The sequence below is a fragment of the Artemia sp. Qi Xiang Cuo genome, chromosome 12 (assembly GCF_049724085.1).
Source record: "Artemia sp. Qi Xiang Cuo chromosome 12, ASM4972408v1, whole genome shotgun sequence".
Taxonomy (NCBI): domain Eukaryota; kingdom Metazoa; phylum Arthropoda; class Branchiopoda; order Anostraca; family Artemiidae; genus Artemia; species Artemia sp. Qi Xiang Cuo.
The window spans coordinates 41,828,380-41,843,589 of record NC_142805.1 but is presented as its reverse complement, the minus strand read 5'-3'; the positions used below and the strand labels follow the sequence as shown (position 1 = coordinate 41,843,589).

Sequence of the window (15,210 nt, the reverse complement as noted above, 5' to 3'; positions counted from 1 at the left end):
GTCCCCAAAATTGATGCTAAAAAAAGGAATAAAATTTCTGGTTAGATTTGTTTGAAACTTGTATCCATAAGTATCTGCACCAAGAGATTACGAATGCATTTGTGAATATAGAAAAAAAAGTGCTCTCCCAGCATTCGGCCATAAAAATGCATTAAAACTTGATTTTCAGAACAACTTCAAACTTAAAAGCGTAAGCCTTTTGGACAAGGGGACTTGGGCCAAATGTACAAAAAAATCAACTTTTGGGGCATAGACCCTTCTAAGGTTGGGCCCTCCAAGACATTCACTTTTTATTCCGATTCGCCTAAAACTTTTATCCTCGGGTCTTTAGGACAAGAGTATCCAGGTGCCAAAGAAAAATGGGGTAAAGTAGGGCTACAACTTTGCGACCTCAATTCCAAAATATGAGGTCCAAGAAAGCTCAATGAGTTTTTCTCCATTGGGTTAAAATTCTCGCGAGTATAGCCAAAGAGGGTTAATGACCACTCAAGAAATAAGTTGTGATTACGCTCTTTTCGATCTTAAATTAAATGGTGGGTACCTGTTCCCCAAAAAATCCCTCCAGAGAGAATATAAGAAAATTATTTGCGTTGAAAACAATTGTGATAGGTGTGACTTTGATTCAAGCCCAATTTTCGCGAAACAGGTGTGAAATATTTCCTTAAACAAGAGAAGTAACAGGTTACACCACTTGGTAACAAGGCTCATACGCGAACAGATTGGCCTACATAAAAGTGATGGTTACCAGCATCTGCCTTTAAGTATTTAAGCCAAATTTTGAAGAAATAGGTCTAAAATTATACTATGTAAACATTTGGCTTGTCAAACAATGCTCCTAAATTCGACTGATACGCCCCAGGTATCGAACGTTTGTAATATTAGAATTCCAAAGTAGCACCGAGAAACTGGGGGAATAGCCATATCTGTCAGGGATCCTTTCACCGGTCGAATCAAAGCAATGCGATTTGAAGTACAGTGTAGACTTCCACTACTAGTAACTTTTGCTGGGTCTCAGTCCCTGTGACACACAAAGAGAGAAAACGTGTCGATAACAAATGAGGGTTAGAAGTGGATAACTGGTCACAGGTACGTGGTGGGTAGGCATTAACTGATCATGGGAAAGAGTATCCTCGGGATGGCAGTATGGAAAGACCTAGTCTTGGAGAGGTAATCGCAGTTGGCCGTAAATGGCTACAGCCAGTTGTTGGCAGAAGAACCTAACATCGCCACCCTCCAAGGCCATGCACTCTAGTAATCTGATAGGACAGACCTCCAACCCCTTCCCAGGTCATACAGCAGAACCCCGTTTTTAATACCAGTAAACTCCTCCAATATGGTGCAATATCTCCCATTTCACCTCCCAGTTACCTCTACATTCTTGTAAGAGGGTAAATATCACCTCCTCACTCTCTAAGATCGTGATAGCCGTCTTTCTGCCTAAAAATACTGCTTTCTGCCAGCAAAGTCTGAATTCCCAAATTATGTTTCTTTTTTGCATCTCTTTTTTATTTCTTACCTTCCCTTACTTCCGTAAAAGGAATAAAAATATCACCTGCACACTATGGAGAAAAACTAATACTGTATTTGAAATTTAGCATATCGGACACACATAATAACAGCAGCAGCTTCCACAGCACCCAAAGACGTGAAGGGCTGTCACTATTTGTCCATATGCTGGTAAAATATTACACCTAACCATAAAAACAAAAGCACAAAAACAAATTATGTACTAAAATACCTGGATTTTATTGAGACATAAACGGATATATTGAGAAGGAACCAACTTGTAAGGAAAACAAAAAATACAACTAAAATTTTGATAATATTGTCTAGGAACTAAGTAAGCAGAAAGGAACTATTCTACCTGTCACTGGAAAAACAATCACAATGAATGGCAATTATGAGGAAAAGTCAGCATGACAAAAGTATTAGTTGTTTAAGATATGAAACTCGTTAATCCACCAGTCAATTATTTGCCCATCACATACAAATATTAGAAACCAAAAATAGTATTTAAGACCACATTGTAATTTCAGCATCAAAAAGGCATCATGTATTTTTTTTACAGTTTGCATTCAACTCAGTGCATTTGCCATCGCCCCTGCTGAATCGGCTATTGAGGTTCCGAGGAGCGATTCAGTTTCATCTTATGAAAACTTCTTGAGTCAAAATATCGCACACCACAATCGTGGCGTTTAAGTCTCATGTGCATGAAAAATGCTGACCTTTAAGTAGAGTGAAATATTTTTTTTTTTTTGCAAGTTTCGATTAATCTCGATTTTGAATAGCACAGTATAAAGTGAAGAATTCTTATAGATGTGTCAATATGATCGTCAACTGCTAATGAACTCAAAATATCTGCAATATGACTAAATATGGCATAAATCATAGAGGTATTTTCATGTTCGAGCAAAAATACGAGATGCATCTTATATCTAAAACAACACGTTTGAGATTCCTGGGGTATTAATAATTGATTCTGCTTCAAAAACTATGCGAAGAGAACCCCTTTATTGAAAATTGTCAAAACTATATGAAATTTTTTCCAAAAGGGCAAAAACATGCACACAAAGAGCTAGAAGTGTACCATAGTTTTAGAAAACACGTAAATCACATTTGGCAAGAGCTTGAACATTTCGCATAATGGGCATAAACTTTGGGTGTCTTACGGACATTTAGAGATATAGATATGCGCATCTTGGATCCTTAAGCTCGACAGCTAGTGTGATTCTTTTCCCCCTTAACTAGTGGCAGAATTAGCGGAGATGGGCACACTTTTCGCAGGGGCAGCAACTGTTTGGGCATCATTTAAGTATAGCTAATGAACGATAGGACCACTTACGTTGTTAAGGGGGAAGGGACGACAATTAGCGTTACCCCGGACGGTGAAAAATCTACCTACGCCTCGGCTAGCCGTCCTGCCCTGTGCTTGACGATGAGGCAGGGAGTTTTGTTTTATTGCTTTTATTTGTTGATTACGAATCTACTTTCAAATCTTCAAAGTTTGCTACCCTTGGAGATCGCCCTTTTTGTTGATAATGCGTTTTGGGAAGTTTCTCCATGGTAGCTTGAAGTACCGACATCTTCTATTACCAGTTAACAATTCACCAGTTAACACCAGGAAGAAGAACAAATTAGTGCCAGCACCTTGTAGAACTAACCGGTTTATTAACTGATCCGTTCTTTTTTAACTAGGACCTTTATTAAGATGTCTCAAGAATAGAATCGTGAAAGATAGCGCTATTTGATTGATTATTTTTTTATTTATCTTAAAAATCTGTTACGGAATAAATAATTCTGATCTTGTGGAATACGCTGCCAAGATTGGATGGACTACAGCTAGTAATGACTCCCAAAACCATACCCAGGGGAGTCGACCCCCTTGGACATACTAGGCATGTCTAACCGTAGCGTAAGGAAAGATAACTTAGGGAGCAATCCTGGGTAGGAGAGCGAAGTTTTCCTACTAGTACAGGTCCTGAGATCAAGTCCCGCTGACCACTGATGACTGGCAAGTGATGGATGACTCTCTCCTCTCTTTCGAGGGACTAAGTGCTGCTAGTCCAAGCAAGTCTGAAGTGGGCCGGTGGGGTCTCACGATGGGGAAAAACCATGTTTGAAACCACGACACTACGAAGAGAGGCTCTTCTACAAATGAAAAATTGGTGCAGCGATTATTGGTGTTACATACATTCAGCTATAGCTTGTTCAGGGTGGGTAGGCAATGGAGTGAACCTCGAATCAGCTTTGTGAGTCCATCCATAAAAATAATAATAGCAATAGGCTTCTTTTTTTTTTTTTAGCAAACATCAGTTTATTAGAAATTTTGTTTTACGAGCTTAAATTAAGCATAATCTTACTTTGCTTTCCGTGGGAGATCGGCTCTTTTAATTTCCAGTTTTGTTGTTAATATATTCTTATTTTCAAGCTACTATTTTTTTTATTTTTCGTTTTATCCACAGTTTCTTTGTTTCACTTCTTTCAAGTTGGTTTTCGTTACTATATTTTTTTCTTCCATAGTCCTTTGATTCTCACTGTTTTGCGTGCCTTCATTTTCTCCCATTCTTTAATTTTATAGTTTTTTCTTTGTACTGATAAATGTATTAGCACGGCCATTTCCCAAACTATCTCCACTTTCCCTAACCCGTTCGCTAGCTGTAAATCTTGTAAGTTTTTGCTTTTATGCAGCCCCTGTCCGAATCGTTATGCTTATGTATGCAAATAAAAAGTCAAAGCAATGAAAAATCACAGCCATTCCTTAGCATTTAGCGGTTGTTCCAGCCTATAACCTCTGGAATTTTCATTGCCGTAAAGGTGACGAATTACCGCGGGGATTGAGTGCTTATGGTCGCTTTTGATTTTAATCGACATATTTTGATTCAAATCATCAGAACAGAAGCAAAATCAAGCGTATATCTTTCACAACTTGCAAATTCAAAGCTATGTATTGCTTCTTTTTTATTCTTGTGTAAGCACCAGTTAATAATATTACTTATCATACTCAGAGATCATGGTAAGCTATAGTTGACTATGGCACGTGGGTTGAAATGAAAGCAGTAAGAAATGCTGAGCAAAATGCTTGTAAATTTCAAAAGTCGGAATAATATTATAAACTGTAGCACAAATAACTGAAGAATGGAATGGCCCCTTGATTTATGTAATTTGGTTTAAAACATAGTTTAACAGATTATAGGATTTGCAGCAAAACGCTCTTTTGCGACTAAGCGTTTAAAAGTTCAAAATAGATAATTTTAAAACTAATTTTCCCACTTGAAAGTGCACATGCGTTGGGTAATTCCGGCATGGGAGCATACAAGTACAACCTGCTAATGATAAAGCCTCTTATAATTCCAAAACTATTAAACTTCAAGGCATAAATTCTAAAGAAGAGCCGGAAAACAATATAACTTTTAAGAATGTTTTACTGTAATTACCACGTGACTGAAAAAGAATGGTTTTTCTAACACTTTCAAGCGACGCAAACAATACAGACATCGATCACTAAATAATCCAGTTATTTTTATAAGAGAGAAAAGGACAATAACGCAGTTTCAAACAAGCAGAAATACCTAAATATATGAAGAATTAAATAAGATGGTGGAAATGGGACTAAGCCAAAAAATCTGGTGGTAACTGTAGTAAAGTGGGGTAAGAGACATAGCTTCACGAAAATATCCCGAATTGTTTTATGAATTAACACAGCCAATATCTTATCAAAATTCTTTATAAGTAGTAAACAATAGAAAATACAGACTAATCACTAGCAAGCGATATTCGATATACAGGGTAGCTTCTCTGCTGTATTCTGAATAAAGGTGTTTATTCTAATAAACATAAAAGACATGCAATACTGAGGCAAGTCTTGTTAACAAACTAAGCCTGTTTTTTGGTTAATCAAACAGCTAAGATCTCACTTCCCTGATCTAAGGTTTTTCCGATCCAGTTTTCATATTTTGCGCTCGGCATTGAGCTGCCAGGCGTGAATGCAGAATACATTGTTTTAAAGCCAACCCCTTTCGAAACATCACCATGTCTTTCACCAACATAAGAAATTAGGCGTCACTTCCAGCCACCAATAGTAGATGACGATTTTGGTGATCCTATTGTTAAACTAGCTACATCTCTCATCAGATACAAGCAAGTTTGATGATACCTGAGAACTAAGCGCTTAATCCTGTGATTACCTAAAAAAATCCGTTTTGTCTTTGAGGGGCAAGACATTAGCAGTTTCATTTCCAAAGAAAAAAAAATGTAATAACGAATATAATTAAATAGGGATAAAAGAGTGAAAATTTTGAGGAATATGGCCAAATAAAAAAAAGTAATTGAATCACAGACAATTTAAACTGATAACATTACCAGCTCTATTAATATATATTTAGAGAAGTAGCCCTTTTATCAGCTAGCATTCGTGGACCAAATACTTATAGAACATAGGAGGAACCTTAGAAAATACGATTCAATCGAATATAACTTAAAGACAACTTGAATTTATCGAAAATTACATCTACATCAGTTCGTTTAGAACCTAGTGACAATTGATTTTAAACTGTTCTTGAATTAAACAAGGTTAAACGAAAACCCCAATCATCAACAACAAAAGGAGATCAGTCAAAACAGGTTTTCTTATAATCATAAAGACATCGATTTCGACGATTAAATTTGGAACAACCAACCTCTGCTGAAGTTTTTAAAATTCAAAAAATATGCATCAGAAGCGACATATTCTTTACCCATTTTAAAAGCAAGAATCTTCGACGGTTCTTGCTTCACACCCTCCCTCCCTCAACATAATAAACAGCGAAATAGTATTTCTATCCATACATCATGCACCAACTTAGACTGATACAACAAATATGATCCTACAACCACCACTTTACCAAACAGCCACTTTGAAATATGGGAATTAATAAACTGCCGTGTGGGCATTATGAGGTTTCCATCGTTAGTACATTTCAGAAAAGAGTAAGCCCCAAAAACATTCAAGCACAGAAACATAAACTTTTTATCATTTAACATCCAGCGAGTCATTAAAAAACAAAGAGGAACTTTTTAACTGATATTTTTTAAATGAACTAAAGTTTACGTTTTGACTAAACTGATTCTCATTTTGATTCCTTAAAAATTTGACCATTTTTACCGCACTCTAGATACATGAGTCCTGTCAGATTATACTATTGTATGAGATTCTACGTCACTGAAAAAAGAAGCTAAATTCGAAAGCTATCCTCTTCTTTGTTAATATGTTTCAGACGGAGATAAACATCAGTTCCAACACCTTGCATGGACTGAATTTGAATACTACCTCCAAGGTATTGGGCATACGCAACAGATGTCGGCAACCCAAAGCCAAAACTGAAAAGAAAAGTCAAAATACAGAAAATATTCATTAAGATGTTATAAGCTAAACATCAACAAGACAGCAACTTCAAAATGACATTTTACATGTAGAATTGGACAATAATATAAAAAATAAATCATGTAAGTGTGGACATGAAGTCTATCTGAAGTTGTTCTGCCAAACTTAAGTTTCTTTAATCTAAGTTTCTACCACAGAATAAAAATCTACGATTCAAGCAGGCAAGCAGGTAGGTGTTGGTTTAAAATTGAAGTTAGACAGAAATCCAAAAGTGATGAACATTTGGGACAGTTCCTTAGTCTCATCGCCAAAATGTGTTCTTAAAACAGAAAATTAGAAATTAGAGACCTGAAACAAGACCATTTTCTACCTATTCACAAACTACTCCCATTTGCTTTTACAAGCTAAACTCTGTATAGCACTGTAAGTTACAGGCCTATCAGAGCCGAAGAAAAAACTTTCGTCACCAGTCAAAGCTGGTTTCAAATTTGTTCTTACCTATGTAAGAACAAAATCCGTCTGGTCAAAACACTCGGTAATTTCATTTACAAGTTGATTGGAGAGACAAAATTTAAAGCGCAGTTTACGTTCATCCCAAATCTGTTATCATTTGGTTTGTTAATGCCATTTTAATAACCTGGATCCATATTTCATTTCGACTTACCTCTACTCCTCCTCCAAGATCAAGGCCTATTTGTCATCCCTTCACTACTCCCTGAAAGTTTCAATTGGATCCGAAAAATCATTCCCAGGTGTAGCGATAAAAATTTTATGATTGTGGTAATAATTGTGGTAATAAATATTGACCGCGTCAAATGTAATATTATGATTTAAGGCTGTGAACTTACACCTTATAAGTTCACGATAGCGCCACTTATAGCGCTAAGGACTGTGCCATATGTAATATTATGATTTAAAGCGGTATACCGATCGCGCCACTCGCTGAAAGCGAGAAAATAAAATACAGAATTGTGGTAGGTTAGAAATCCTCCAACTATTAATCCGGGAGCGTGACCTCGCTTCCTCGAGTTATCTTCTCGTCAATTACCTCTAATGTTATGTAGAAATCAGATCCCTGGGAACGTACGTTGGAGACATACGAACTAATTACCTGCTGTGCGATTAGATATAGACATATAAAATAAACACAAGTAGAAAAGCAATAGTTTTATTATGACTTACATATTTATGTGTACAGCAGCGGTTCACTTCAAATGACAACGACAAAGGGAAGGATAAATTGGCTCTCAAAGATAATGTTGATGGCAATAGAGACAATCCATAATTGAAACGAAAAACAGTTTTTTTCACTATATCACGCGAATAAAACTCCTACGCATTACTAGCTAATTTCGCGATTGGCCCAAGTCCTGTGGAGGGGGCCGCTACTTTGTAATTATGTTCGCAAACTCACTCCATTATGTGAACTGTTCGTCCAATAATTCGTTTTTAATATTTCTTATGATTCTAACGTTCACACTCTCTGATCACTTAGAGTTCCTGCGAAACAGTGTATTTTGTAGTTTTTTTTATTACCACTATTCTCATAGAAATTCAGAACCATCTTCCGTAATTAGCACCAAATTTTGGCTGGAACTAAAAGGCAGTTTTTCTTTATGCTGATTAAGAATTTAAACTCTTGGAAACGGTATTTGAACTCAATTAGGGGACGTTTAATTTATGTCGGAATTATCTTTTTGAAAAAAGGAATTTTATTTTTTTTATTTTAAATATATCACATTTTACTCACGGTACATATTACCCTTCCCATTATTTAATGACGTCCCGTCATTAGGACTTGCTTGCCCTTTGGTTTTTGAAATATTCGCGATTTATTTACTATTGGTCCTACGTAATTTTAATTGACATTGTATTATTTTATACTTCTATATAAGCTTAATCAGGAGTGCTAAAAATTTTCTTTATTACTTTTCTTATTTTATTATACATTCCTATCTAAAATTCATCTACCGGACTAAGATTATTCATGGTTCTAGCCTAGCTACTATACTAAACATTTTTTTTCTACATCTAACACTGATGACTTTTACATTTCCAACAAGGTTGGGGTTATTCTACCTTTACAAAAGATTTTTTTGAGGATTCACCTTTTACAAGTCTTTTTGATTTTGCTGCCTATAGGGCACACTGCTTCCTATCTATGGTACATTAAATGAATAGTACGAAAACGCTACACATAAGTCAATCTGAACATCTGACACTATATACAAGAACGATTTAAAACACACTACAGTGGGTTTACCACGTTCACAGGTAACATTAGCACACTTTCACTGGGGATGTTTGCTAAGCAACTTTAATGATAAGATATTGGAATTTTTGAGTTATCGAGGTTATTAAGATGTAACATATATAAATTCACACCTATTCCATCACCTTAGTTTCTCGTTAGCGCATTCAATCCTTGTATTGTGATTTATGCTTCTTCACTCTTTTCGTCTTGGCAAAATTTTTAAAGCACCTACAAATCAGTTTCCTCACGCGCATGTGTGAGCATAATTGTATTCAAATGAAAAACCTTCTCTAATTGTCAGCTTAGAAATGACGCTTCCAATAACATGTGTGGGAATATGATATCAGAGTTCATTCCTGCTTTTTGATAGTTCATCTGGTGCCTTATCATTAAGGGGTCGAACACTGGGAGTGCTCTCATTTTCTTCCCCGCATATCATTTTTGGGATATTTTAAGGCAAGTAGAGAATGTATTTCTCGTATAAAATTGTTCATTCGTGCACTTAGGGATCACAGTTCTCTTATAAAACTGTTAGTTCATGGCATGCGTCTATTAACCTTTGCGGTGATTCCTAGGCAAATGACGGGGGAGTTGAGGTTCTGATTTGGAACAGTTCGACATGAAATTTTAGTGACTACTTCAACACATTGTTTTTAACTTGTCGTATGGGTATATTTTCATTGAGGGGTTGGTCATCGGGGTTATGCTTTGTCTTTGTAATTTAATGGTTGGTTTCCTGGTCCATTTTTCAGAAATTATATCGTAACATTTATGGGATAACAGGGATATGAACTTTCCACACAGAGGGGATAGGATGGATTCCAAGAGATGGTCGAAAGGGATTCGACGCGTGAATCTGCGTCATATAAATCATTTTTGAGATCATCAAGTATCATAACTATACAGTCAAGTGGTTCATGTGACCGTAAGGATTATCATGGGTGATATCCAGGTACTTATATCTTGTACTGGTCGATGGGGTTCTCAGGATTTATGTGATTATATAGTTCGATAATGTACTGGATACTGAGATTCAAATATAAAGTTACCTGATACATAATATAGTTCGTGTCGAGGAAACAACGATCAAAGGTAACTATTATTTTCGTAGACGAAGCTGGGATGAAAATTGCTTGGAGTGTATGGTGAGTACTCTTCGTTGGTTGAGGTATGATGAAAATAGATGCTACTAGGTTGTATCTGCACTGGACTAAACATTGTAATAATCGATTCCCAATATGTCCGATCCACTTCCTGTAATAAAAATAATGAGGCAGAATCAAACGTTCTTTAAAACCAATAGTAATAATATATAATAAACAATACGATTAGTTACAATAAATGGTTAACGTTATACTACAAGGTAATATCAAGCATATGCCAATGTTAATATGCATATATTATTTTTAACAAACTGGCGTTGTTATTTCTCTTATATAAAAGATTACTTCTCTTAACTTTAAGTGATGTCCCTTATTATTTTCCTCGGCATACTTTATTACACAACTTAACTTAATCTTTCTCAGCACTCATTTAATTCTATATTAGATTTAAAATAACCATTTATATATAAATTAGGCTACATTATTAAGTTTGGGGTCTAATTTTACAACATATTTCATGCCTGCAATGTTCACGCACGTCCGTGCTGTTTAAGAAACGCATGTTGCAGCGTCATAGCCACACGGTTTTACGTAAACAACCTTACAATGAGGGAGCCAGACATAGCAAGGAGGAGCGGAGACATCTGTATCCAGTCGTTTTTAATATCTATCCTATTTCTTGGCGTATAAATCACTAGCAGGTTCCAGGATGAACTTTTACCTTTCACATTTTTCCCAGTGGTCCTTTCTTAATTTTTGTTTTCTTGGTCTCAAAATGTTATCGAAATTAAAGTCAGTAAGGCTTTTATGGTCAGGGAAGTCGCGAATACGAAGCATATGGTCAGTAGTATGTTCCACCAGAAATTGGTTGAGAACAATCCGTATCTGTTGTCCACATACGTTAATCTCTGGTCTTCATTTGTGAATAGGGGGATCTGGGAACCTAACGCTTCTCTTATTTTTGTAAGCCTTAATGCCCTTTATTCTTTTCTATTTTGGACCATATCGAGGTTTTCATTTCCTAATTTTCTATATTGGGAATAGTGTACGACAGGTTAATTGCATTGAAGTTGGTTATTTTGGGACTTATTATCTTTGTGTTTGTGGTAATTAACGGCGTTCGAACAGTTGACTCCTTAGTTACAAGTCGACATCCTTGTTTTATGGTTATTGTACCCACATTTTGTAACAGTAATTCTGTTTTGTAACTTGGGTCTATTCTTTCTGTATTATTGTAACAAGACAAAGTTCCAACAATTTCTCTTGGAACAGAAAATAACCAAAGATCATTTCTAAGGTGTATGAATATTTCTCGTTTAGTACTTCCTATCGCTCTCTGATGATGAACTTTTTGGATCTTTTGGCGTTTTTATTCTTACTGGCATTAGGGATTTTTTCTTGGGGATAACTGGATTTTTCATAGCTAAAAATTCTTCAAAGTTTTTCTCATCGCTCTCATCCTCGAAATAGTCTTGCTTGAAATTAAAGGGTTTTAGCTCTGCCAATCTTGATTTAGGGGGCTCATTTTCGGCATCTGACGAATCAGTAGACGAGGGACGTGATACCCATCTCTCTGGAAAGTTTGCTCTTTTTATTCGGCTAACATGTGCTTTGTAAGTTCTTCCACTATCGGGGTTCACCATTTCAAAAGTATAATCATTATCGTACTTTTTGACTATTCTGTACGGTCCAGAATATTTTTGGAAAGTTTTTTGCCTTCCGTTTTTGCCTCGTTCTTTAGGTAGACGCAATCTCCTGTTTTGAAATCTATGCTCCCTTGACTTTGGGTTGGTTTCTCAGCTCTTGGTTTATTTTACATTTTCCAACTCTTGCCTAACTATTTTATAAGTTTTCCTCATCCTATTTATGAATTCTTGTTTGTAATCCTTCGAGTTATTGTAATATTGCCGAGATTCAATAATCTCGTCATAGGTATTCTAAAATCACCACCAAAAAGTAAATAAAATGGATTGTCTTTAGTTGTTTCTGAATAAGCAGTATTGATTACGTTTGTTAAATAAGGTAAGAACTGATCCCAATCGTTCCTGTTGTCTTTTGTATACATGCTTAATACATTCGAAAATATTTTATGCCTATTTTCTATTTTACCATTAGCTTGTGGGTGATACGGAGATGTCACCAATTTCTCTATGTTAAGAAAACTCATTAAGTCTTTTGTTACTTTTGAAACAAAATTGCTTCCATTTTCACTCAAAACCTTATTTGGAATGCCAAATTTTTAAAATAATTTCGCTAACGCCTTACTTGTGGCGTAAGCGCCATGATTTTTTAATACTTTTTCAAAAGTAAATCCGGAAAAGTGATCTATAACTGAAAGAATACAAGTATGGCCTCTGTTGGAAACAGGCAAGCCTCCGCTGGTTCCAGATAAGTCAAATGAGACAATATCGAAGGGGAATCTCGCTACCGGGACTCTTCCCATTGGAGGATTAGGATAAGCTTGGGGATTTTTTCTTAAGTTACACACTTCGCATGTACTTACAAATTCTTTAAGTTTTGTTATTCCCGACGGCACGTAAAAATATTGTTTTAATTTATGGAAAGTTTTCGTAACTCCTAAGTGTCCACCTATATCTGAATGAAAATATTTGAAGGCAGTTATTATTAAGTTTTGTGTTAATACAGGTAATATTGAGGTTTGGTTTCTATTTGTCTCAGCGGTCACAATTCTACATAGTATTTCTTCATCAAGATCATAATAAAAATTATCTATCTCTTTTCTAAGAGTTTTGAATTTATCTGGTAACGTATTATCATTCACAAAATAATTAATAAGTGCTAAACACATTTCTTCCCATTTTTGCTTTCTTTTTATATTATCTGAAGACAAGGGACAATAGTTAACCTTATTTTCCTGTACTGTGTCTTTATCTTTGTTTTCCTTACATTTATGTTTACCTTTAGCATTGATAGCGTTAACTCCATTTTCCTCAGTTTCCGACGGAATATTTTCTGGGTATCTACTCAAAAAGTCGCAAGCTGCATTTTGTTCACCTTTTAAATATTCAAATTCGTAATCTAGGTCTTGGATTTTCATAGTCCATCTAGCTAGAATTCCCGTGGGGTTTTTAAATGTGTGCAGGTACTGCAAGCTTTTATGGTCTGATCGTAGTATAAATTTTCTGCCAATTAAATAATGTCTAAATTTGTCCAAGTGGTGGATTATAGGAACCTTTTGACAAGCTTCTACTCGAATAGCATATAACTTTTTCTATTTTTTTTGTTTAGGCGTTCCCTCTAGAGGATAATGGTTTTCTACCGGGATTATTTGCGAAAGAATAGCGCCAATGCCCTTTGAACTAGTATAGGTTGTGACCACAAATTGTCCGTTATCGAAATCAGGCAGCAATAATATTGGTTCAGAAGTGAGTGCCTTTTTGAGACGGTCTAGAGAAGTTTGAGCTTCCTGGGACCAGGTAATATTTTGGGAGTTCCCTTTAGTTAATTCCGTGAGGGGCTTCGCAATTTGGGCGTAATTGCGCACAAATTTTCTAAAGTAGCCAGTAAGACCTAAAATTCCTCTTAATTCTTTCAGTTCTTGGGGGTTTGAGGTTTTCAACACATTTTATTTGATCAGGTTCTGGGTAGATCTCTCCTTGTGTTACCACTAGCCTACTCCTAAAAATTTAATTTTAGGTTGAAATTAATATACTTTTTCGGGCCGGTAGTTTCAGTTACCCACTCTGAATTTCTCGAACACCTAAGCTAATGTTTCTAAGTGTTGTTCAGCGTTTTCTTCCACACATGTGACATCATCAACAAAATGAATGATATTCTTTAATCCTCTTAATAGATGTAATAAGGGTCAACATAGCGCGCTTGAACTTGTTTTAAGTCCAAAAGGTACTCTTAAGTGTTCATATGAACCACATTCAGCCGTAGAAAACGCAGTTTTATAGACAACTTTTTCGGCTATTTTCACTTGGTGGTAGCCTTGGGCAAGATCCAAAAAAGTAAAAATTTTGTTTTTGCTTGAAATGGAGTCAAGAATTTCATATATTCTTGGTAAAGGAAATTTATCGCCAACTACTTGTTTGTTAAGGGCTCTATAATCTAATACAAGTCTAAGGTCGCCATTCTTTTTTGGTACCAAGATCACTGGTGCACTATATGGACTTATACTTGGGCGTATAATTTCATTTTTTCTAATTAATGGATTTTATTTTTTAACCATTCTTTGCGCTTATACGGCACACAATATCGCTGTTTTGCTACAGGATTACCAGTCGTTAAAATTGAATGTTCATAAAATGGTATCAGTCCGATGTCATCTTCAGATGCGGAAAAAACATCTTTTAAATTACATAATAATTCGCAAAATTTTTTATTAAGTTATAAGTCCGTAATATGATCCATATTAAATTTGTTTAAGAATTGCGATTTAGTTAGGGGATATTTGTTATTAGAGGTTTTAATGCCGTTAACTAGGTTTCTTTTAGAGTTTTCCCATTTATTTAAATCATTCTCCGATAAAACTTGGATTTGAACTAAACACGTCCCCTTTTTTATTGTAATTGTATCATTTTCGTGGTTATTAGTTACCCAAATAAAACTTTCTCCTTTGTCGTAAGCTATAATTTGTTCTTCACATAACAGATTTTCAGGAATTTCCTTTGACGGGATCGCAAACCATATTTCAGATTTGCTATCCACTGGTTCCATCATGTGTGATATTTGAATTCTTTGCATCGTTTTGGGAGGGACTTTTGTTTTCCTTATCGCGCATCCGTAATATTTATCTTTATTTTCATTGTCTATTAGATTCATACTGATGCTATGTTGCGCCATTGCGGCATCTTGCGGTGTCACATTGGGTTTTACTATGTTTTTCCATAATTCCGCTATTATCTTAATTTCGTTTGATCTATACTGTCTCATATCTCCTATTTTTATTCTTGCAGATTCAATCCACTTATTATTTAAATTTACATCATCTCTGTGATGTTTCTCAGAACAATTGAACAAATTTCTGG

At 35.6% G+C, this 15,210-nt stretch overlaps 1 protein-coding gene across 1 annotated transcript in view; it reads right to left on the bottom strand.

Annotated features, from left to right (window-relative positions):
* Positions 1-5,818: 5,818 nt before the first annotated feature.
* The window catches only part of LOC148946127 (branched-chain alpha-ketoacid dehydrogenase kinase-like), a 57,948-nt gene continuing 48,556 nt past the window's right edge, over positions 5,819-15,210 (bottom strand). Inside the window, exon 5 of the mRNA XM_089098143.1 lies at positions 5,819-6,855. Coding sequence (XP_088954269.1) covers positions 6,711-6,855 — 145 coding nt within the window. The 3' untranslated portion in view covers positions 5,819-6,710. The remainder of the gene's footprint in view (positions 6,856-15,210) is intronic.